At 36.4% G+C, this 22,855-nt stretch overlaps 3 protein-coding genes across 10 annotated transcripts in view; 1 reads left to right on the forward strand and 2 right to left on the reverse strand.

Annotated features, from left to right (window-relative positions):
- The window catches only part of LOC131435117 (opsin, ultraviolet-sensitive), a 316,741-nt gene that overhangs the window by 9,862 nt on the left and 284,024 nt on the right, over positions 1-22,855 (forward strand). The window lies entirely within an intron of this gene.
- LOC131435122 (uncharacterized) lies at positions 2,359-6,405 on the reverse strand. The gene is made up of 2 exons (XM_058602673.1): positions 4,741-6,405; positions 2,359-4,654 (listed from the first exon to the last, which is right to left on the reverse strand). Exon 1 carries the CDS (start codon positions 5,722-5,724, stop codon positions 4,792-4,794), a length of 933 nt encoding a protein of 310 aa, XP_058458656.1. The 5' UTR covers positions 5,725-6,405; the 3' UTR covers positions 2,359-4,654; positions 4,741-4,791.
- LOC131435121 (carbonic anhydrase 7) overlaps positions 8,709-22,855 on the reverse strand; it is a 64,252-nt gene continuing 50,105 nt past the window's right edge. For all 6 annotated transcript variants that reach the window (XM_058602671.1, XM_058602670.1, XM_058602666.1 and 3 more), the window contains exons 4-7: positions 21,195-21,359; positions 14,841-14,976; positions 14,451-14,784; positions 8,709-9,428 (exon numbers count right to left, since the gene is read on the reverse strand). In XM_058602671.1, the coding sequence (XP_058458654.1) occupies positions 9,120-9,428; positions 14,451-14,784; positions 14,841-14,976; positions 21,195-21,359 (944 nt within the window). In that variant the 3' untranslated portion in view covers positions 8,709-9,119. The remainder of the gene's footprint in view (positions 9,429-14,450; positions 14,785-14,840; positions 14,977-21,194; positions 21,360-22,855) is intronic.

Below are 22,855 nucleotides of genomic sequence, written 5' to 3' on the forward strand. Positions count from 1 at the left end.
AGCCTCCTAAATGTCCCTGACTCAACTTTATTTTTCGACACATCCATGCAGCGCGAAGTGCGTGGAATTCCGGAACACCTACGCTCGTTGGAAATCCCAAAAATATTTACAAGTAAGTTCAGGCATATCGACTCTGAGAAAATGTTTTACACGGACGGATCGCGAATTGAAGAAGCGACAGGGTTTGGTATGTTCAACAATAATGTTTCGGTCTCCTTTAGGCTTCAAGAACCTGCATCTGTTTATATAGCAGAGTTAGCAGCAGTTCATTATAGTTTGAGTATAATCGTCACATTATCTCCAAACCATTATTTTCTTTTCACAGATAGTCTGAGTGCAATTGAAGCCATTCGCTCAAAGGCTGCTGGCAAAAATGAACCTTTTTTCTTGGGCAAAATAAAACAGTGCCTGAACGTCATATTGAATAATAATTATCTAATCACAATAGTTTGGGTTCCGGCTCATTGCTCCATTCCAGGCAATGAAAGAGCCGATATTTTAGCCAAACGTGGTGCTATTGAGGGTGAAATTTATGAGAGACCGATTGCTTTCAACGAATTCTATAGCGCGTCTCGCCAAAGAACACTTGCCAGCTGGCAAGCTTCTTGGGATAAAGATGATCTGGGTCGGTGGATGCACTCAATTATTCCTAAAATATCGACAAAGGCATGGTTCAGGGGACTGGATGTGAGTAGAGATTTCATTCGTGTGATGTCCAGACTCATGTCCAATCACTACACGTTAGATGCACATCTCCTTCGAATTGGACTTTCCGAGACTAATCATTGTGCTTGCGGCGAAGGTTATCGCGATATTGACCATGTTGTTTGGACATGCGTGGAGTATCGTGATGTCAGATCTCAACTAATAAATTCCTTGCGTACCCAAGGTAGACTATCCAATGTCCCAGTTCGCGACATTCTTGCTTGTCGTGACGTTCCTTACATGAAACTTCTTTATTATTTCATTAAGTCCATTGGAGTTCCAATTTAAATTTTATTTTATGTTAGATTGTTTTCTCTTCCATGAGCTCAACCAATAGCCAGCTATCTTATATTAAATAAAAGTGATGAACTGATACAAACAAACCTGAAATAGTTATAAGATCATGTACAAAATAAATGTATTTCATTTAATGTAATTTATAATAGCAACTCGCTTGATAAAAACAGTGTTTAGATTAACTAATGAATACCAACATACTAATAGGATATTCGAAATGTATTAGGTTTAAAGTACTATGTATTGTAGATGCCACGGCGAAGAAAAACTTATGTATATTGCCTATGAAATAAACGTATTTATGAAAAAAAAAAAAAAAGGCCATAGTCAAGGCAAAAGGTGGTCATATCGAGCAAAAGTGAATTGATTCTGAATTTTGTATTATTTTTACACATTTTGTACTTTGAATTAAGTAAAAGTAATTTTCCAAACTGAATTTATGGCTTTTTTAATTGGTTACACTTCGAGTGCCGGACCCTGTATTCACCCGCCTTTTTTGAACTGATTTGAAAAAACCTTTATTGTTTTTGTAAATGCTAATAACACGCTAATAACAATAATTAGTAAGCCATAGCGCTTAATTATGAAGTCCATGTAAAAATGTTGTTCCAGTGGTGCCAAGTGCACCTATTTCCAGTACAACACTTTGAATAAAAATAAAAACAAATTGTTAATCAGATGCCGCCGGTGGAATATTGAAAACAATGGATGTTTCCATTATTATTTTGAAGGCTGATCTCAACTCTAGCATAACAGGATTTCTGTGCATTCCAATGCATATTGTGCAATCGTTTGAATCCTGCCAAAAAGGAGCCTCGTACAAACAGTTTAGGGGGAAATTCTTCATATGGTAATTCGTCCTCTGCCTGCAAAATAAATAATACAGACTCAACAACTTTTTCCGCGGGAAAATGAAATATTTTTTCAAGTACAACACTTTCGGTAAATATGATTACAGATTTCAGTAATATGTTTCAACGTGGTAATGAAGTTTACAGAATTCGTTAAGTCGATAGACGTTTTTAAAAAAATCGCAAAACCTTCGGTGGTTTTCATATTACTGATTATATTCGGTAATTTGTTTTACCGAACTCCATATGATTTCTCAATTTTCTCCGAGATGGCTGATGGCTGAACCAATTTCTACAGGCTTTGACTCGTTTGAAAGCTACTATTTAGTTATGGAACAATTTCCTGTCACTGTTGTTGTTGTTGTTGTCACTCGACGACGTTGAGCCTTAGTGTTTTCATGACTTTTTTCACCTGAGAAAGTGTGTTTACTTAGAATACAGTAGATTTTCGTTGAATTTTTTCAAAAAAGGATCGTTCGAAGTTTCAATACGAAACCGAATTGAATAAATGTTGGGAATACTTCAGAATATAGGAAAAAATAACGTCCTTTTGAATTATAATACATCGTTTGGACAGCTACCTAGCTTTGGCTACCTTCTAAGAAAAAAATCAGACTGAAGTCCCTCGTTGGTCGAATACGTTGGAATGATGAATGATGAATGTCCAATAACTCGCCAAACGGGAGAAGGCCGATTCGGGACCTTCGTTTGCCGATTTTAAAACAGACCATTGAATCAGGTGTCATATTTTTCGTTCAACGAACTTACCAGACAGAGGTCCATTGTTGATCCATTTTCAATATTTGAAGTTTCAGCCCCGTTGAACTAGTTTCACTAGAGAATTTTTAAAGTTTCTGAATACCTAATAAAAAAAACCTTTTTAATCCACCTTATGGTATGATAATACTTTTTTCTTGCCATTTTAAAACATTTTCGAGATTTTATTGTCGGCCATTAGTATTGTGAGTTTATCAAATAACCAAAAAGTAACTTCGAAATGAGTCTAAGTCTTTCGAAATTTATTCTTTTATCTCCGAGAAATTTTGTTGCATTGAAAAACACAGGAATTTGTCGGTTACTTCATATATAACATTGCATCTCTCGAAAAGGAAATGTTTGTCATTACCCTTTGACTGACATTATTGGCCTATGTATACCGAAATTTGTAGAGTCGTCTTCGAGAAAATTCAGCCAATGAAAAATATGCGGTTATTCGTTTATGTCACTTATACCATTATATGTTTAGAACCGAGAGACAGCCATTTGATCTTAGAACTTGGTCCATAATTCAATAGTAGCTTTCGAATGAGCCTAGACTTTTTCCAATGTGTTTTGTCGGTTACGTCACTTACACCATTATATCTCGGGAACCAGAAGTTACAGCCATTATTCTTCTAACGGAGCTGTCAAACGAGCCTAAGCTTGTTAAAATGGAGAATCTCTGAGAACATCTTTGAAAAATGGACACATACACACACAGAAATTTTCCGATCTCGTCGAGCTGAGTCGAAGCTCAGTTCGAAAGTTGTTTTTTCCAGCAATTCAATTACCTTTCTATAAAGAAAGGCAAGACACTACATACCTGTAGAATACTTCTACTTCATGAGGAATAACAATACATTTACTTTTTATATAAAGAAAATACCCAATTTTCACACCATTTTTGTAGGAAAAAAAAATAACAAAAATCGTTCCAACAAACTGAACGAGTATTTCGTTTAACATGTCGTTCAACAAACGCTCAACGCCCAGCAAGATCTAATCGTTTTCTCGGTGAGTACCTTGTAGGTATATAAACTGGTATTTCGTCTTCTGTATCGGAAAAACCGGAAGTAGTGAGGAAAAACTCCAAAAGTAGAATTCACTATAATTTCCCAGCGATGCTTGAGCCGATTTCCATAAATCTTGTTTCAAATTTTAGATCACATTGTTTCCAAAGCTACTGTAAAATTTCATCTAGATCCGACTTCCGGTTCCGCAATTACAGGACGATGAGTGTCAAAACATTCTAACCGTCATCCAAAATGACGATACAATACCGGTACGTGCTGGCACGGAAGAAGCAAACACAACACGCTTTTTACGAATTATGCACACAGCGTTCTTTGTTTCATTTTAATACACTCTATAAAGAAAACGAAAACCAACACCGAACCTTGGGTTTGAAAGAAAACACAACCGAGTCCATCAGCACTGTACACACACACACATGATCAGTAATTTTCAACCGCATTGAATAAACTAAAATCTTGATACAGCTACGAATGTCTACTACTGGTGTGTGATTTTGCTAAAACACGGTGCTGCGATTCTGAAAAATACCAGCTATTTTGCGATCGAAAGAGTAAAAGAATGTCAATGAATTGATTTTTGCACCGAAGCGTTGAATACGTTGAGTGTCTGTGTGTGTGCACTCGTCGTTCTCAGAGATGTCTAAACCGATTTTCTTAACTTTCGAATTACAGGGTGACTAGCGTAAAAAAACTAATTCCTGATTACTTACTCACCATCCTCTTATAAAGCGTAATCGACTTAGGACTTATGGTCCCATACAAAACTTCAGAATTACGCATTAATTATGGTTTCGGCTTTAGCGGTCTGTTAAATAAGAACGGCTGTTATATACTGCCCGACGTTTCGACCACTGGTTATGGTCTTTTTCAAGGGAAACTGTAAGTTTATTGGTTATAGAAGATATTACAAAAATATTTAAAAACTCACTATCTTATCGTTCCTCGTCTAAAAATCGTATGCCCACGAACGGTTGTTTACATAATATCAAAGCTTCTTTCGTCACTTTTCTAAAAGATACAAAGAATATATGTGCGATCACAAAAACCTATTCACTTACAATCATTAAAATATTTTAATTAAATTGATTTCTTACGTTGCACTAATAACGTTTGTTTTGAACATTAGCCTGTTTTACCACTATGCACTACCTAACGTCACTTTCAAAGATGGTGGGTAAATGATTAGATGGTGCTGAATTCAGTGAACTTATTTGCGTGACTGAGCTTGAGTGAGAATGGTGAGATGGTAATTTATCATTCTGTTGTGCTTTTGATCTAGAGATCTTAGAGTGGGTAGATTTAACTGTGTGGAGTACGCCTGCGTATGTAGTACTTAAACCGTCTATATCTGTGCGGTGATTGATAGTGTTAGGAGTGTTTACAATATGACACATTTCTAATATGGGTAAAGAGGTGGATTTGAAACTACGATCTATGATTTTAGTCTGACTTAAATCAAAATTATGTTGGTACCGTATGACATGATCTACCAGTGCGGTTTTTTCCTTTAATTTTGCTATTTCGCTATCTATGTCTCCAGGTCTGTCTGACATTAGTTTTAAGTATTTAGTTATATTTGATTTATGTCCACTGAGCCGCACTTTTAGTTGATTTGAAGTCATTCCTATGTAACATTTGTCGCATGTGTTGCACGGAATGCTGTAGATGACACGTGCCTGTTGGAGTGTAGGAACTGGATCTTTGATCGGTGGTAAATATTTATTTTTTGTATGGATGGTTTTCGGTGCGAGTTTGATGAACGGATAGTCTTTTTTCAAATATGTTGATATTGCTGTTGTGAGTTGATTGATATGTGGTATGGATCTATATATGGTATTTCGTTGATCAGTGCTGGAACAGCTGGCTATTGTTGGTTGTGTGGGTATATCGGGGTTAGCAGGAAGGTTTTCATTTAATGAGCTGATGATTTGACTATTGGTTTTTGGTGTAGTGGTTGATGATGATTTTTTGCGAATTTTATTTATCAAACGGTTTATGAGTGATGCGGGATAGTTGTTTTGACGGAGATATTGAAAAATGGTGTGCTTTTGTTGGTCCATTGTCTGAGTTGTGGGCATACGATTTTTAGACGAGGAACGATAAGATAGTGAGTTTTTAAATATTTTTGTAATATCTTTTATAACCAATAAACTTACAGTTTCCCTTGAAAAAGACCATAACCAGTGGTCGAAACGTCGGGCAGTATATAACAGCCGTTTTTATTTAACAGACCGCTAAAGCCGAAACCATAATTAATGCAAAATATTTGTACGGTCGTACTAATCATCTTTCAAAAATCTTCAGAATTACATCCGGATACTGTTAGTAGACGGTCTATAAAATTAACTCCGGCTAGCCTCGTTCCCGATTTCCGATTCCAGAAGCACCGAAAATAGTGTTCGAATTCGACAAAAAGGGAACTCAGTCTGTTTTTTCAGCTTCCGCTTCCGGAACTGCTGGGCTAGGCTTTGAAAATTTTATACCGCCACCTAAAGCGACGAGATAAAAGAGGGGAAAATTCTTTTTAATTAGGTTCAAAATTGTTCGAATGGGAAGGGCATATTTGTTGCTTACCATACGAACAAACTTCGGCTACTCCGGTCCACGGAATCCGGTTTCGGAAGTATTGGAAATAATGATCAAAAACTGTTAAAAGGATCTCACTTTTCTCACTTTTCTCAATTCAATACCCGATCAATAAGGGATAACAAAAATGTATCTTTGGTTGTTTCGTTTTTTCTATCTGAATTAGTCATAAGCTTGGCCTCGTTAATAGTTAAACTAACAAAAATTATAACTCAATTTAACCTAGGTGATAACAAAATTGTTACAAACCTTGATATGTAAATATCAATATTAAATCTAAATTTGTTACAAATTTAGTACGACTTTTCAGCTGTTATTACCCATTTTTAGGGGGAAAGGCTTTATCGTGCAAATCTGAAAATAGATTTCGCGAAGTAAGATGAAATTGCATACCTTTAGGCGATTTGATTTGCGATAAAAAAAAAAACATGAACAGTTAAGCGACTGGTTTCGAACCGGGAAGTTTTGAGTTGCCAACATACGCTACGATTGCATCGGGGCATGGAAACCAACTAAGATTGGGATGATATATTGGCATCATATAATAACTAGTGTAAGTCCATATTGCTACAAAAACAATCTATCGTTCTCCACCTCTTTCGTCGTTTCCTTCCAACCGGCATAGGAATGACAAAGGAGCTATTTTAGAACTATGAGCAAGTTTTTGTTTGGTACTGAAGAATAGTTGTAAATGAACGGAAATGATTAAATTCAGTGAAATAAAACTACCTTATAGAATCTGAGGAAATTAACAAATGAATGATAGTTTTCCAGTATTTTCTTCTTTGTACCAAGAGAGCCGACTTTCAATTCGAATCAGTTCGCTCGTTCAATTGAAGTAGTGAATTGTCTGTATGTGTATGTATGCCGATCGGCGGGTATATTTGATTAAAATGTGCACTCAATTTTCTCGGAGATGGCTGAATCGATTTTCGTAAGTTTAGATTAGAATAAAAATTCGTTTGAAAGACAGTGAAAAATCAGAAGGAGTGTCACATTAGTTTGCGGTATCCGCAGCCAGAAGCCCCGCAAGTATTGTTCAAAAACCATCTAAATTGAACTTTCATTCCGGTTTGATTATTTGATATCTACCTAGATTGACTCACAGAAAAATGATTCAAATGGAAGGTCTCGTAATGCGGGTCGGTCGCTTTAAACTCTACATTGCAAATTTCGAATTCCAGCTGATGGTTCCGGATTGGAAGTAATCAAAATACTACGAAATGCGACTATCATAAATTTATCAGATATGGATAAATAGAACTTTCCAAATCGAAGGTATTATGGTGCAATAAATCGTTTTTGCAATATTCATGAATTCAAAAATGTTCATGCAATGATATAGATGACAACGGGCAAAATGTGATATCTGCAATTCGTAGATCTTATTAATTGATGACCTAACCAACTCATTTCGATTTTACTGATTTTTGATCCAAAAATTGTGAAAGTGATTCGATATTACTTCAGTTTGCTTTAGGCCATGATGATATCATCAGCGCCACCAGTGAACATTTTTCAATGTTAAATTAACCAAGTTTTTTTTATTTAGAATTACGTAAAAAATCATTAGATCAACATAGTATAAAGTACAGCAAGAACTAAACATAAATCGATACGAATTTTTTAAGATTTTTTTTCTCTATTTCCAGTACACCCGTGGTCCGGTAAAACTAAAGTCACTATTTTCAATCTGCAACTAAAAAAAATATTGAGCCCAGTTTAGATTTTGTTTTTCGTTTATTGCAGCGTCACTTTTGAATTATTTTCAATTCTTGAACTCTTTTTTTTCAATTCTCTAGTATAGTTTTACCTGAAATGTAACGGCCCTTAATATAATATCTGGACTTGCTATAATCCTAATAAAATCTGAATGTTTGCTTCTGATTTGGTATCATATTTATAACATAATGAGATATAAATATTAAGATCACATATAATTTTAACAGAATCCTGTTAAGCTCTGTTGATCGAGTATACCCATCAATTTTCACAAACTTATACATTCAAACGATAAGTCTTACAGTATCATATAGAATTTCTGAATTCGTTGTGGATATTACTTCTGGTTTCGTAACTACAAGGTTAACAGGATTTGTAGATTTTGCTAGATTACTTCCGAACAAATTTCTCTGTTTCTAATTATGATGGTAGAAGTAATATGAGAAAGACATCATTACACCACTAGGTGGATTGAAGGTTATTTTAAAAAAATATGGTCCCTCCGGGTCCGAATTTCCTATTGACAGCCCTGGCTGTTCGTTTGAAACAAGGCATTTCAGGCACTCTAACAGAAACCAGTTATGAGCGGAGATTCGCCGGCTATTTGAAATAAGATATCCAATTTACAATTGCATTAAAAAACGAACTCATTAACTTACCTAGTTCATTGTAGAATCATGCAAAAGAGTCCCGAATGGTTTTCCCATGACTATTCAAAAGCTCGAATAGTTTTATTAAACAAAAAAAACGTATATTTATCATGTATAGAATTTATTATCAACTCCGGTACATTCAACCATCTACCTTTGGTTTCGTCATAGCACTCTAACAGTTTTTATGCTGTTCTAAGCCTTGCTGCTTTATCATTTCACATAATCTTAGTCTGATGGTATAAAATGAGAGCTTAAAATGTTCCAATGATAACAGGTAATATTATTTCATAAGATGCTTATTCCTATGTTCATAACAATCTCGAATCTGAACTGAAATCTTTCTAAAATACTGACCTATTTCTCACTTTTTTGTGCCTTCCGTAATTTTGAATACTCCAATCTCTACCGCTAGTGTCATTCAATAATTTAGAACTAACAAAAGTTGCCTATAAGAGCTATTTACAGTAGGTAGCATAAAGAGTTTCTGTTTTATGCGAGGAGTGAATCACTTTCTACTTCCAACTGCCGGTAAGATAAAATCTGAATACCAGTGCCATTGCCAGCACTGTCCAGCTGGTACCGATCGAACCGGACCCACTGTCCGGATGTGGTTTTTTGCCTTTCACTGGTCGACGGTCCTTCTCGTGTTCGAGAGAATTTTGATCGATCTCCTCGGCGGGAATTTCGTCCGTCAGGTCAACATCCTTTACGATTTCGTCCGTGTTGTACAGCACCACCCGGTCGCCGAGTGGTTGAATCGGTCGGAAATTGTGGGTCAATGGATGCCCTTCGTCATCCTCAAGGGCACGGAATGCCTCGATCTGGCGCGCGTTGACCCACCGGGACGGGCAATGGTCGCATGAAAAAAAGACAGAATAAGAACAAACAATAATTGGTAAATTGCGATGTGCTTGTGGGAGGACACTGAGAGAAACTCATTTATAGTAATTTTTAACGGCACCCGACGATGTTTGACGAGGGAATTAATCGCAGAAGTGACCGAAGTGTTTTGTCCGGCGATATAATCTTCAAATTGTGTGTATCGCTCATGTGTCTCTAACTTGTTTGGGAATCATGACAAACATAAACTTTTTTCTCAACTTATTGATCGTTTTCTTATGTTGCTTGTTTTATCATTGATATCAATCGAAATAGCAAAATAACAATTCATTCAGACCCATACCCAGAATTTCGTTTCGGGAGGGGCCCTGATCGAACATAAAACATCTAACTTTTATATGTAACTGATTATTGGCACGCATTTAGTACCTCTTGTTTTTTAGATGCGTAAATGCAGTTTCAAAAGTAATTATTGAACTGAAAAAAATTTCCGAATGCGACATTCCGAGTCAATCGAAAACGAAGAACCACTGAAGGAATAATCATCTATTTTACAGAGCATATTGGTCGATGAGAGCACAACGATTCTCGCGTAACGTAGTAATTCAGCCAAGGTAGTCGAAGATCAAATAGGACGAAACACTTTTGACTTTCGTACCTTTGCGATCCGAACGGTGTGAACATTGTAATACTAGGCCCAAATTGTAGGTCCATATTAAAGAATACTGCGTACTAGTGGAATATAAAAATTCCAGAGAAAATACACATCATTGAGTGTTGCATGTGATGAGTATCAAAACTGCATAAGCTTTCGCAGTAACAAAAACAGTCTGGATGCCGTTTCGGTTACACACGTATAAAATGAGTGGTCCAAGGTGGCTCCCTTGTTTGGACTCGTGGGGAACAGAAATTCTTCTGAGCTCCTTACTCCAATTAATAAGTCATATTAGTTGATAGCCATACAAACTTGCTTCGGCGGTTCCCGATTTCAGGTTCCGGAAGTAGCTGTCGAAACCTTTAAAATGAAACTCACATCGAGCGCAAACAGATCGTGATAGTTCGAGGATGCCAAATTGGGAAAATAGTGAAGTAATTATAATTCTTAATCGTAGATGGTAGCATTGCTCTTATGTTGCCGTGGTAGTGATTTTCGGTATTCAATCGCTCCAATATTGTGCACTAATACTATGGTTTAATTTTCATTGTTCAAGATAGTTCATGAAAAGTTTGCCATGACAATCCAAAAAAAAAACTGACGTCCAATCGTCTGATTGAGATCAACAACAATTACCAACCTACACCAAAAGTCTAACCGAATCTGCACCAGCATAGCCAAACATGCTTTCGAAGTGCGCTCGCGTTCGTTTTTTCTAGTCCAAAGTATGCATCCGCGGCATCCAGTGAAAATTTTTCGCATCTTCAGAATCTTACTTAAACTATGGTAAGTGCACTCAGTATTAATCCTTGTGGCATCTGTTAGACTGTGCACCTTTCCTTTCCATTCAACCAGGATCATTTCATGTAATGTTGACACTGTCGCATCAGAGCCCCAACAGCTGTGGGATCGATCACCACAAAACTGTCGAAACCACAATTTCACTTTGCTATCCAAAGAAGCACTAGACTCATAATCTGTCTGTGTGTATGTGTGTGTGTGTGTGTGTGTGTGTGTGTGTGTGTGTGTGTGTGTGTGTGTGTGTGTGTGTGTGTGTGTGTGTGTGTGTGTGTGTGTGTGTGTGTGTGTGTGTGTGTGTGTGTGTGTGTGTGTGTGTGTGTGTGTGTGTGTGTGTGTGTGTGTGTGTGTGTGTGTGTGTGTGTGTGTGTGTGTGTGTTGGCAACAAAGAGTTTGAGATCTCAGAGATGACAGGACCGATTTTGATCAAACTAGGCGCAAATGAAAGGTCTCTCCGTTATCCTGAACGCTTTTGAATGGTTTTGAGATCAGATGTTTACTTTTTGAGTTATAAGTTTTATGTCAAAATGTTCAGTTTTTTGAAAATATGTCACAGTTGACCTTAAAAACAGAATATGTTTCTATACTTAGATTCCACACGGTAATAGCTATCCAACAAGCCATAGATTGTCAAAATCCGTCCATTTTCAACGGAGATATCGACATTTTTGTGTAAACGACTTTTCCACCTATCCCAGCAGTAGGAGTTTTGTGCATTGTATGACAAAGCAATGCTTAGAAGCAACGTGAAACACGATTTTTAATACTGTTACATACAATTGTTTCTAAGTACCAAACAGACTGTGTACAGCATCATTTTTCATGACATTTTGCCTCGGACCGATTTTAGTACGGTTCGTTTTTGGCAACATAATTGTTCGAATATGACATATGTAAATCAGATGATGGCAGCATTTTCATGTTGAAAGCAATTCCATAATTATATTGATTTGAACTACTCACAGCAATGAATGCTGGAATAACATAACACCCATATACCATTCCAATCAGTTCGTCGGGATCAGCACACACAAGGTTCCTGAATTACGTTTGGATCCGACTTCAGGTTCCAAAACTACAGGATGATAAGTAAAACGAAATTAAAATAATGTAACACATTTTTCTCGTAGATGGCAGAATCGATCTAAGATTCAAATGAAAGGTCCTAACATCTTGCTTTTTAGTCAGATTCGACATTGTAGGAGATACAGGACGATTAGTATACAAATGTCTATTCCACATAAATTAATCAGGTTTATCGGGTTTGCAGATTTGGATAGTCGATAACAAAATAACATTATTTCAGTTTTAGTGGTATGCAGTTTTCGATCTTGAAGGTACCCAAAAATTGCTCAAAGATGTCTACACTGATTTTCAAACATTTTGAATCAAATGTAAACTATACAACTCTTCAGGTCAATTTAACTGATTTCGGTTATCCGATTTTCGAATTCTGGTTCCAAAATCGAATCGTTTCACAAAGCTCAATCGTTTTCTCAAAAAGGCCAAATCGAATTTCATAAACAAAAATTCAAATTAGAAGACTTATGGTCCCATACAAAATAATTGAATTTTATCCGATTCTGACCTCCGATTCTGGAATTACAGGGTGATGAGTTTTTAAAATTCAAACCGATATAGACGACGACAATTCTAAGAAGCTTCAAAGTTGGACTCAAACATATTGCAATTTATTCGTTATATTAATTAATGGCCACAAGAATCGATTTGGGGTATGTTGGTTTCTGAATTAGTTTAAAATTCCATCCGATTTGCAGTTTCGACATTACAGAGTAACGAGTGATTAAAATCTCAGATTGCCGCTTAAAATGACGGTCATTAAAATAATATCATGAGAACTAAAGCATAAAAGAATATTCATGCAAAAACACATGCGGATTGTAAAAAAATTTATCATTTCACTGCTAGGTGGATTAAGTACGTTTTTACAATCTATAAAGGTGTCCGATTTGCACCCCCCTCTGGGTACGTGTCTGAGTTCATTGATCTATCGATGGGAATTCTGACAGGTGATGAATTATGTTAGAGGAAGTTAATCTGAACCAAAATGATTCTAATGATGAAATAAATAATAAACTGATAATAAACAAAAAAAATATTCTAGACAATTTAAAAATTGAAATTTTCGTTTGTCCGATTAGGTAGAGATCACCTAGCAGTAACTGGTTCATCCCAGATAGCCATTTTCGAAGCAAATATTGCTCTAACAAGTATCAGAAAGAGAAAATTTTTAATATAAATCCATTATCATATGCGATCACTTGATTCGACCGTGAATCATTCGAACTGAGTGCTCTTAAAGCTGCCTGACTGTCGGAACAAAAATAAATTCGTTTACCACAGATTCTCTGGTGAAGTGCCGATTGTATTCCACATAGAATCGCGTAGATGTCTGTTTGGAACACAGTACAGTATCTACCAGGTGAATGAGACTGCTCTAGCCTTATTTCACGACAGTAGATACCAACACCAGCACGGCCATTCAACAGAGAATCGTCCGTATAAAAATCTATGTGTTCATCAAGTTGTCGTTCCAAATAACCAGACAACCATTCCTCACGAAGAGGATAGCTCACATTGAAAGTTTTGAAAGGATTATTCTTAGGAACTTTTAGGGCCTTTCGGTTTGAATCTAATTTTGTGAAAATCGGTCCATCCACCTCCGAGAAAAGTCACACTCGCAGTGATCACTCGAGGTCAGACTGCTCAACACGATTTATAAACTGAGACAAGTTCTAAAATTGATATTTGATTAGGTGAAATAACGCTTTTGTCAAAATTCACATCCCATTAGAATAAAAACATTCTTTCAATGAACTTATTTTCAAACCCTAAATATTATAACTTAAAAATGATATGCAAATATTTTATTTCGAAAATTTGGCTCCTGGCAGCTGTCGAAAACGGGAAACATTGTTGTAGTATTAAAATAGATTGTGCAGATGGCAACCTCAAATCATATCGAATATTTTGCATACCACTCTATTGTAGTTAACTATTTTCGTAACAAGTGCACTTACACTAAAAGCTATTTTTAAGAAGAAAATTGCCTTACTTTTACGATAATAGCAATGACACTAGGCATTATATCCGAATCACTTTTAACGCCAGTTAAGCAGTTATTTCATTACAGACAATGCGGATGAAGTCAAACAATCCGAAAATGCAATGTTTTACAAGCGTCTTTCACACGTAACAAAAAAAAGGGCATGCTCCATCTCGTTGATTAACGGCATCCGCCCAGTGTTGGCGTCTCGTGGCATTACCCAAACAGATCAAAAATAAACCAAGCAAGCCGAGCAGAAATAAACGAAACAACGAGCGGCGGGAAGCGAAAAGTCATGCACCTTCCCAATGACATTAGTCCGTTTGCAACACAATATTCACAGTCAAAGTAAGCTGTGCTGATGTGGTGACTTAGTTACCATTTTCCATCAATCCCCGTCAAAAATCTTTACCGACTAATCGGATTTCGTTTGTTTTTACCATTGCTCGATAGTATCGTTTTATTTTCGGTCAATAAATTCACCTGTGCGTGCGACAGCATAATCGGCTCTTTGAAATCAATCCATGTGACAACCTCACTGCACGGCGGCGTCGTCAAAGATCCGTCGTAGGTGTAATAGTGCAGTAAGTCCCGTGCGATCAGGTTCCTCAGCGAGGGAGGTTTCTCGAAGGTTGCCGTTTTGTGCGAACTGGTCACGTTGCCTAGCAGCTGAACAAACTCTTCGTAGCTAGGATTGTCGTCCTGGGATATCTCGTAGAAAAAGGCCAACACCGTCAAACCGTCCGAGTGTTTCATGGCATTTTTGGCGTTTTTATAATCCTGCTTGAAGAACACCACGTGCAGTTCCATCGGAAATCTGAAGTGATTAGCACGGTTTAATATGAGTTCGTAATGACGATCACGCTCACTTACATGTGATTATCGATCATATCTTCGCTACCGACAGTGTCATTATCGCCCCAGTGGAAGTGGAGCTGCGAGTACTGGTACACTCCCTTCAGCGGACCACCGGAGATGGTTGGGAAGTGGTCTTTCATCGTAACAGCCACTGGAAAAAGAAGCATGAACAAAAATGAAATATGATTCATTTGAAAGCCTTACGATTAAGTTTATGTTCCCATGATATTTTAAATTAAACATTGAAGAAATTTCTTCAACCAGTAGAACCCGGGTGTGAGGACCGCATTTCACCGCGATCATGTGGCATCCGAATGTTCAATTAACCACATAGCCGACCGCAGATTTCGCGCAGATTGATCAGCACTTCACACTCATGCCCAAAAGTCAACCTCTCGACGTTGGCGACCCGGTCCGAACCAGTTATCGCGTACAAGCCAGGACCGATTTCGTCAGTTATTTGATAACCATACGAACATACGTACAGAATGACGTTTCAGAGTTGGAGTAATTTTGATCGGTGCTTTCCACGGTTTGCACAATCTGTTACCGCGTCGTGGTGACTTGTGGCAGTTGACGGCGGGCAGCAGTAATATTAGAACTCGTCAATTGACCAGACAAACACAGATCGTCATGCGTGTACTGTGACCCACCAACAAGGGACATAAAATTTCGCACTGCTCCAAAACCTAGGCAAGCAGAACGCACGGCGATCCAGTTGGTGTCGGTTGATTTGAAACCGGATCGGTATTGGCGTCCAGTATGCGGACACTTTGAGTTGCTATGCTGCTGTCAACGAGATCTCATTATTTAATATTCTACTGATCCACGGTTGCAGCATAATAAATCGTTCGGGTTCATTCATGAGTAATTTTTATCGCTAGTATCTTATTCAAAAATATCTTAATCCATCTCCCGATTGTAAACAATCGGTTGCACCTGAAATCCTGTGTTCTGTAATAAACAAAACTATGAATTTAACAACAAATTAACAAACTAGGAAAATATTACTACATTCTTCTAATCTAATTTGATGTAAGAACTATACTCAAACAAATGCCAGAATTCATTCACCAAGAATTCGAATATATTAGCAATGGTTTTTTTTTACAAAGTTGGTTCATTTAATCTCCTCTCCAAGACCTCTCCCGAAGGGCCAAAAAAAGAGACGAAATCACCTACAAGAAACAGAAAATCTCGAAACAAAGTGTAGAACAGAAGAAGCGAGCAGCAACAAGGGCCCGGAAATTGTATTTGCGTCTTTTGCATTGTCCGGATGCATGCGTTTTGATGCACGATGAGACTTATGTAAAGGAGGACTCAAAAACCCTTCCACGTCCACAATTCTTTGCTGTCGTCGTTGGGGAAGATGTGAGTGATGCGAACAGGTCGATTCAAGAGGAGAAATTCGGTCGATAGGTACTGGTATGGCAAGCAATATGTTCCTGTGGATTGAAATCAACCATTTTTTACACTACCCAAACTATAAATGCAGAAATCTATCGATCTGAGTGTCTCCAGAAGAGATTGCTGCCTTTATATAAGAAGCATAGCACCTTCACTGTTTTGGCCGGATTTAGCGTCAGCTCACTATGCCAAAACCACTCTCAATTGGCTTGCAGAAAAGGGTATAAATATCGTTGAGAAAATTATCAATCCACCAAATTGCCCTCAACTTCGACCCATCGAACGTTACTGGTAAATCGTGAAAAAAGCAAGTTCGAAAATTCGCGAAGGAATAACTTAAATTTCGTCCGGTTTTTATTATGCTCAAGTTTAACCTCGTATAATAAAGGATCAATTTTTAGTTTGAATGAAATATCGTTTTTTATCATTTATTTGAAAGAAAAATTTGTGGATAGCTTATTTTCGATACACTCCTTACATAGCTTTCTGTTACATCATTTGACAACATTTAGTCATGGAAATCATACACTGAGAAAATTATCAAGTAGTGAAATTTGTATATTTTTTAATATAATTATTATTAATATTATAACTATTTTTTTTATTACCATTATTATTATTATTATTATTATTATTACTATTACTATGTTAATCCACTGACTTCGTCATCGCAACTCCGTCACCAGTTTCGCCGCGAAATGGCACGATGCCAGAATTCACCAATGCAGAGTGTCATCTTTGTGGGGTTGGAGAAAGAGCAGATGGCGCTTCTGCAGGCATTAGTCGTTACGCCATTGACGGTACCGATCGTTATGTACGGCTTACTGAATTTACCATACCTACAGATCGCTTGCCACACCAAGTACCTCTAGGAAAATTTAGTTTATCTTCTTCATGCATGTATGCCGATTTACTCAGCTGGAAAAAGCATACGCAAAGCAAATAAGCTACTTTTGCTTAAAAAGGTGTCCTTTTTGAATTTTATTATTATATAAGCAGACATACGAGTAGCAACCTCTACAACTATGCAGCGAAAAAATGGTAGTAAACACAGCGATTTCTAGTCGTAATCGATTGTTGCACTTGAATTGGAATTTAGTTACAATTCGTAATGATTTTCATTTTACATATCGGACGATTCACATGAGCTCAATTGCGTATCGACTCAGCCTAACAAGAAACTGGCTAGAAATAGGAACGTGAATATTGCCCTTACTAAAATATCTTAGAAACCTTTGAGACCATAGGGCCATTTCATTTGAGCCAAAGTTGGTGAAAATCGAAATTCGAAGCCGGAAAGTGGGATCCTGTATAATTAACGCTCGCATATTTTTTTTGCGAAAAACAGTACATTTGGCGTCAAAATCAAGAAAATGCAGTACATTTTACAGTACGCACTGTTCTTAAAATAATGAATAAGAGCAAATAAATTTGATCAGCATCTCACGAGGAAAACAGATTGAAAACATGACATGCGAATACAACTATGTAATGAAAACCTCGAGCAAGCCACCACAGAAACGGGACTCGAACCCGTAGCTAGATCTTACCCGTGTAAATCGTTTTGCCAACTAAACTATCCTGCAACAAAAAAACGAGCATAATCAGCTGTGCTCGGGCGCCACGTCGTTCATTTGTAGTAATTTCCCGTTGTTTCAGTCTCGATTAGTTTGTTTTTTTTTTCGTGTGTTTTACATGCAGAGTAGCTTATTTGGCAAAACGATTTCCCTGGATAGGAGCTAGCTACGGGTTCGAATCCCGTCTCCGTGCAAGCTTTTTCGCGGTTTTCATCACACAGTTGTATTCGCATACCATTGTTTAAATCTGTTTTCTTCGTTAAATACTGATCAAATGTAAAACTAACTCAATACGTTGAAAGCAAATAATTTTCAAATGATTTATTTTCATAATCTAAATTTTTAAGGGCATTTTTAAGTTCGACAAAAACTAAAAAAATGTATGAATTATTGATCAAACATTTTTGAGAAGCAGATATTATTGATTGATGATTTTGATTTAGTGTTAAGGGTTTAGGGTTAAAAATACAGTACAATACTGTAAAATACATATCCGTATACGAGCGTTAGGTATAGCAAAAGCCATTTTTTTTCACCGTCAGTTAACAAAACCTACCTTGCATCATTTTCCAGCATAGATTCAATACGTTTAAGGTCCTTGCACCGTGATATTAAATGACTATTTGAATTTTTAAACACTTTGGAAGTCGATTCCGAATGAAAGGTTTACGGGATCACACTATCTTTAATTTGAATCTAAGTTTATGAAAATCGGTGGAACCGTCTCCTAAAATTCGCATTTCCTTTTTGAACTTTTTAACCATTAACTTCAATACTTAGGAACCGGAAACCGATAGAGACGAAATGAGTTTGTCTGGCCATCAATGAAGATTGTTAACAAAAATCTTCCCTTATAAATTGGTACAGTTATAAAATAAGGAAATTTGCAAATCTAAATTACAGACGGGTAGCTATTTTTCGGATAATTTAAAAAGCTTAAGTTACGAAAACTATTTGTTTATATGAAACTGTAAGTTGTTTCTGTCTCAGTTCTATTTGAAACTTTCAGAAAAGCACCTTACCAAAATACACAATTTTGTCCACATATGCCACAAAATAAAATACCCATACTTTCTATGAGGAGAATTACAGACTAAAATATGACTGATAAAATGAAAATAACGTTATGTCTTATGATGTTATGAAACACAACTCAGAGGACTGTAAAAATAAACTGGGTATATGATCTGACTGTGAATGGCTGAAATAGTTCACATTTTAGTCCCACTCCTATAATCTAATATTGCACGTTAACATTTTCCAAGCCTTTTCCAAGCCAATCGAATCTTACTGTGATTATTCGGCAATCAAATAATGTGAGATTGCGTTGAGTCTCTATTGCTGTCTAATTTCCTTACCCAATGTTTGCTAGACAAGATATTGAGTTAACATTTTACTTTAACTGTGTAGCATAGCGAAGAATACTAGTTTTTTCGCCATTTTTCTCTACTACACTCTACACAACTCAAGTTTTTCATCTGTGGGCGGTAGAAAGAATAATATATCCAAAATTTCACATTCGACAGAAAAAGTTTGGGAACCCCTGATTTAGATCAATATTTAGAACCGAGTTAAGATTCATTTCCGCAGTTATTTGTAACCAAAAATCACATGTTTAAGCTTTATACATGTTTAAGCGCTGATTCATGAATTTCAATTCTCTAGATCTACCAAAAATCTGTACACGCTCTTTGAACATAACTCATGGTTTGAGTTGCGATTACTCAAATTCATAAACTGGAACAATATGTCAAAATTTGAGTATGGATTTGAGTAAAATAAACTCGTTGTCATGAGTTCTCTCGCATTTATTCATACATTAGAGTGAGCGTTTAGTTTTTTTAACCATTTGAGTGAAAAAAATACTTCTTGCAGTTCAGTGCGTTTCATTCTCGGAATATTCTTATCGAAATAAAGAATGCAAGAATACGTCGTTTTCCATTGCCGTTTCTAGATCCGGTTTTGAAAACATGAATCAACGTCAATCATAGATGTTTTTTGGTTTCAATTATGCTTAGTGAAAAGCGCAACATAAGGATATCAAAGGGAAACGGTTTTGAATCATTGTTTTGTGCATTCAAAAGGTAGAAGAATAACTTTGTATATGAAAATTAATGAAGAAAAATTTCTCTCAAATTTTGAGTTGAACTTACTCAAATTTTGAACAAAATATTTTGTTCTTATTTTGAGTAAAAATTACTCAAGTTTTGACAATTTCGTCCCTTAACGCAAACATGAGTAGATAGGTGGTAACTCAAGTTTAGAGTACGTGTACTTTTTATGAATTTTAGTGATGTGTCACTCAATTTTGAGTTATGTTCAATGAGAGTGTACGGTATTCTTTTATTTCAACGGATTCAACTGTTTGTATCGTAGAATGTACTATCGAAAGCCCAAGCTTGCTACGTTTTATTCTTACAGCCCTTTGAAATCGTTTTGAGTCTAGTTCGTGAACAGCGTCTGTTCAAAACAGTGCCTACTTCGATCCATCAAAATTTCACATAAGATTTTTAGTACCCAACTGATTTTTGTTCGACAATTTAAAATGCAGATTCTATTTTAATTGCTATAGAATCCGTGTACTTGAAACATATATTACCCAAGTGCGATTAGAATTAGTTCGTAAGCAAATCGATTTCTTCGTATCCAGTTTTCCGTTGACCAATCGATTCTAGTTTTCCACGTCAACATATCATCCGTGCCACGGTAAACCCCATGCCATGTTCTTGTGAGTCTTGTCTTACTCATACAAGATGACTGAATAAATTTCTCATCTGGCAATTTCTGAGGATCAAAAACTTGTCTAACTGGACACTTTTGTCCGGTAGTTTTTTTTTCTCGACGAACAAGTTGTCGATGTTAAAATGATGCTATCTTGACTGTAATTGATAGGTTACTTGGCGTAGTTTGCAATATTTTACGCAACACATTTGTAGCATTTGTAGTGCCGCAACTTGCTCCATATATTAGTCCTATTTTACCATATTTCAAACGTAGTCAAAACGTGACTTGGAAAAAACAGATTCAAACTAAAGTGGAGATAATTTTATTCGAATCGAATAGCTACATTTCAATTCTAAACAAAATGAAAAATGACTAAAAGATTTCAAAGATCGGCCATGATCTCAATCCGTAAAAAACTTACAACAAAACTCTATTTTTAGGACAAATTTCATTTGCTATTATTATTCATTCCTTACACAGCGCACACAACGGTTTACCGTAGTTGACTTTGGCAGTTAACGCCAGTTGACTGCAATAGTGACGTATTCGCAGCTATGCTAATTAAAGTTCAATCACACGTGAAGGGTTTGTTTACTCTTGCTAACGGACGCGATTGCTGGGAGTTCTATTCACGAAGACAAAATCCAAAGTATCCACCTACCCGTGTGCCCATTGTTGGTTAAATTGGTCTGCTGTGGATGTGCATCGAATCCCTCCATGATCAGTGGCGGCAGGTTAACTTTTTTCACATCCAGCGAGTTGATATTAATTGGGCTCTGATGCTTGCCGGTACAGGTATTGTACTGCTCTCCCCAGTGGGATGGGCCTGAAAGTGCAAAGAAAAACAGTACGAAAAATGATTAATATTTTATTCAAACTCGGTTTTCAAATATCGATTGGGCAATTATTTCATTACTTTTGTTTAATTATCATTTTAAGAGTATGTATTGAAGGTTGGAACAAAATACTCCACATCTTACAATTCAATTTAATTCAAATTTAAGAAAACTCTTAAGTTTTTTTCACTCTAAAATGCGAACTTCGCGATTTTAAAAGAAGAAAATCAGTGAATTGGATAGATCGTAGTATGCACATGTAGAAAGTCAATCATCACGCATGTCAAAATGTGACCGTGATTAATTTCCAGAGCATGCTTAGTTTTGCATGTCGCATACGGCAAAGTATAAGGTTCGATGATTGATTATGGCTTCTGTAGTCTACATTGAACATGACTGTACAAGTTTTTAGACTTATTAGCATTTTTATCCACTATACTTCTCTATTTTAAGGGTGATCAAGACAAGTACAAGAAGTGATTGAAGTCTAAATTTATAGAAAATCGATTCTTTGAATTAGATTTTCGACCATTTTGGCCTGAAAGTAGTTTCTAGCTGGTCATTAGAGTTTCAGATTTTAATTGACTATGAGAATCAAACTAAAGCGATTCTGTAGGTTTTGCATTTTCGAAAGATAATGAAATGATTGCAAAATCGTTTGCGATAATTTTTAATATGGTCCGATTATTTCTGATGACCGATATTTGATGAGAAAAAAAAACCAGTTTGTCATTATCTCTATCGAAGCAATTTTCCACGTTTGGTTTCAATATTTGATAAACCAAACCCGCCAGGACTTCCACTATATTATTAATAGGTCTAGGAGAAAAAAAAGGTGCTAACTCAGTCCTGATACCATCGCTTTGAATTATTGATTAGCGGACTGAATGTAAAACATGTCGATTGAATGAGGATAATAATTCGTCACCGGGACAGTTTGAAGGTCAATTTGTTTTATGTGGATAATAAACGCGCATTAGCACTAGCTTAGTGACAATCACTTGATTGGACTACTCTAGGTAGGTGTTTAGGATATCATTAAGGTATGCAAATTCAATGTCGTTGAAGACTGACAAGCAAACAAAATTGTTCTCATTAAATTCAATTGAGAAGGTCAATTTCATGTTTGTGGTAAATTGCACATAATAAATTTCTATTCGATTACGTTTCGTCTTCGACTCGTTAAGGAGTTTATCGAAAGTAAGCTATCCACAAATTTTTCTTTCAAATTATGATGAAAAAACGATATTTTATTCAAACTAAAAATATATCCTTGTTTGTACGAGGTTAAACTTGAGCAAAATAAAAACCGGATGAAATTAAGGTTATTCCTTCACGAATTTTCGAACTTTTGATCGAACGCTCTTCATCAAGTTCCGGACAAGTGTTGCATCCCATTTTTTGGACGCTTGAGCCCAAATATTTTTGAACTCTTGCATGTTCCCAGCTGCCTAACCAGTCTTCTTGAAGACCCTCTTCACGATTG

This window comes from Malaya genurostris, chromosome 3 (assembly GCF_030247185.1).
Source record: "Malaya genurostris strain Urasoe2022 chromosome 3, Malgen_1.1, whole genome shotgun sequence".
Classification (NCBI taxonomy): domain Eukaryota; kingdom Metazoa; phylum Arthropoda; class Insecta; order Diptera; family Culicidae; genus Malaya; species Malaya genurostris.

Coding starts and splice junctions, on each gene's coding strand:
- LOC131435122 (XM_058602673.1), bottom strand. CDS start 5,724: ATGCCCACAACTCAGACAATGGACCAACAAAAGCACACCATTTTTCAA.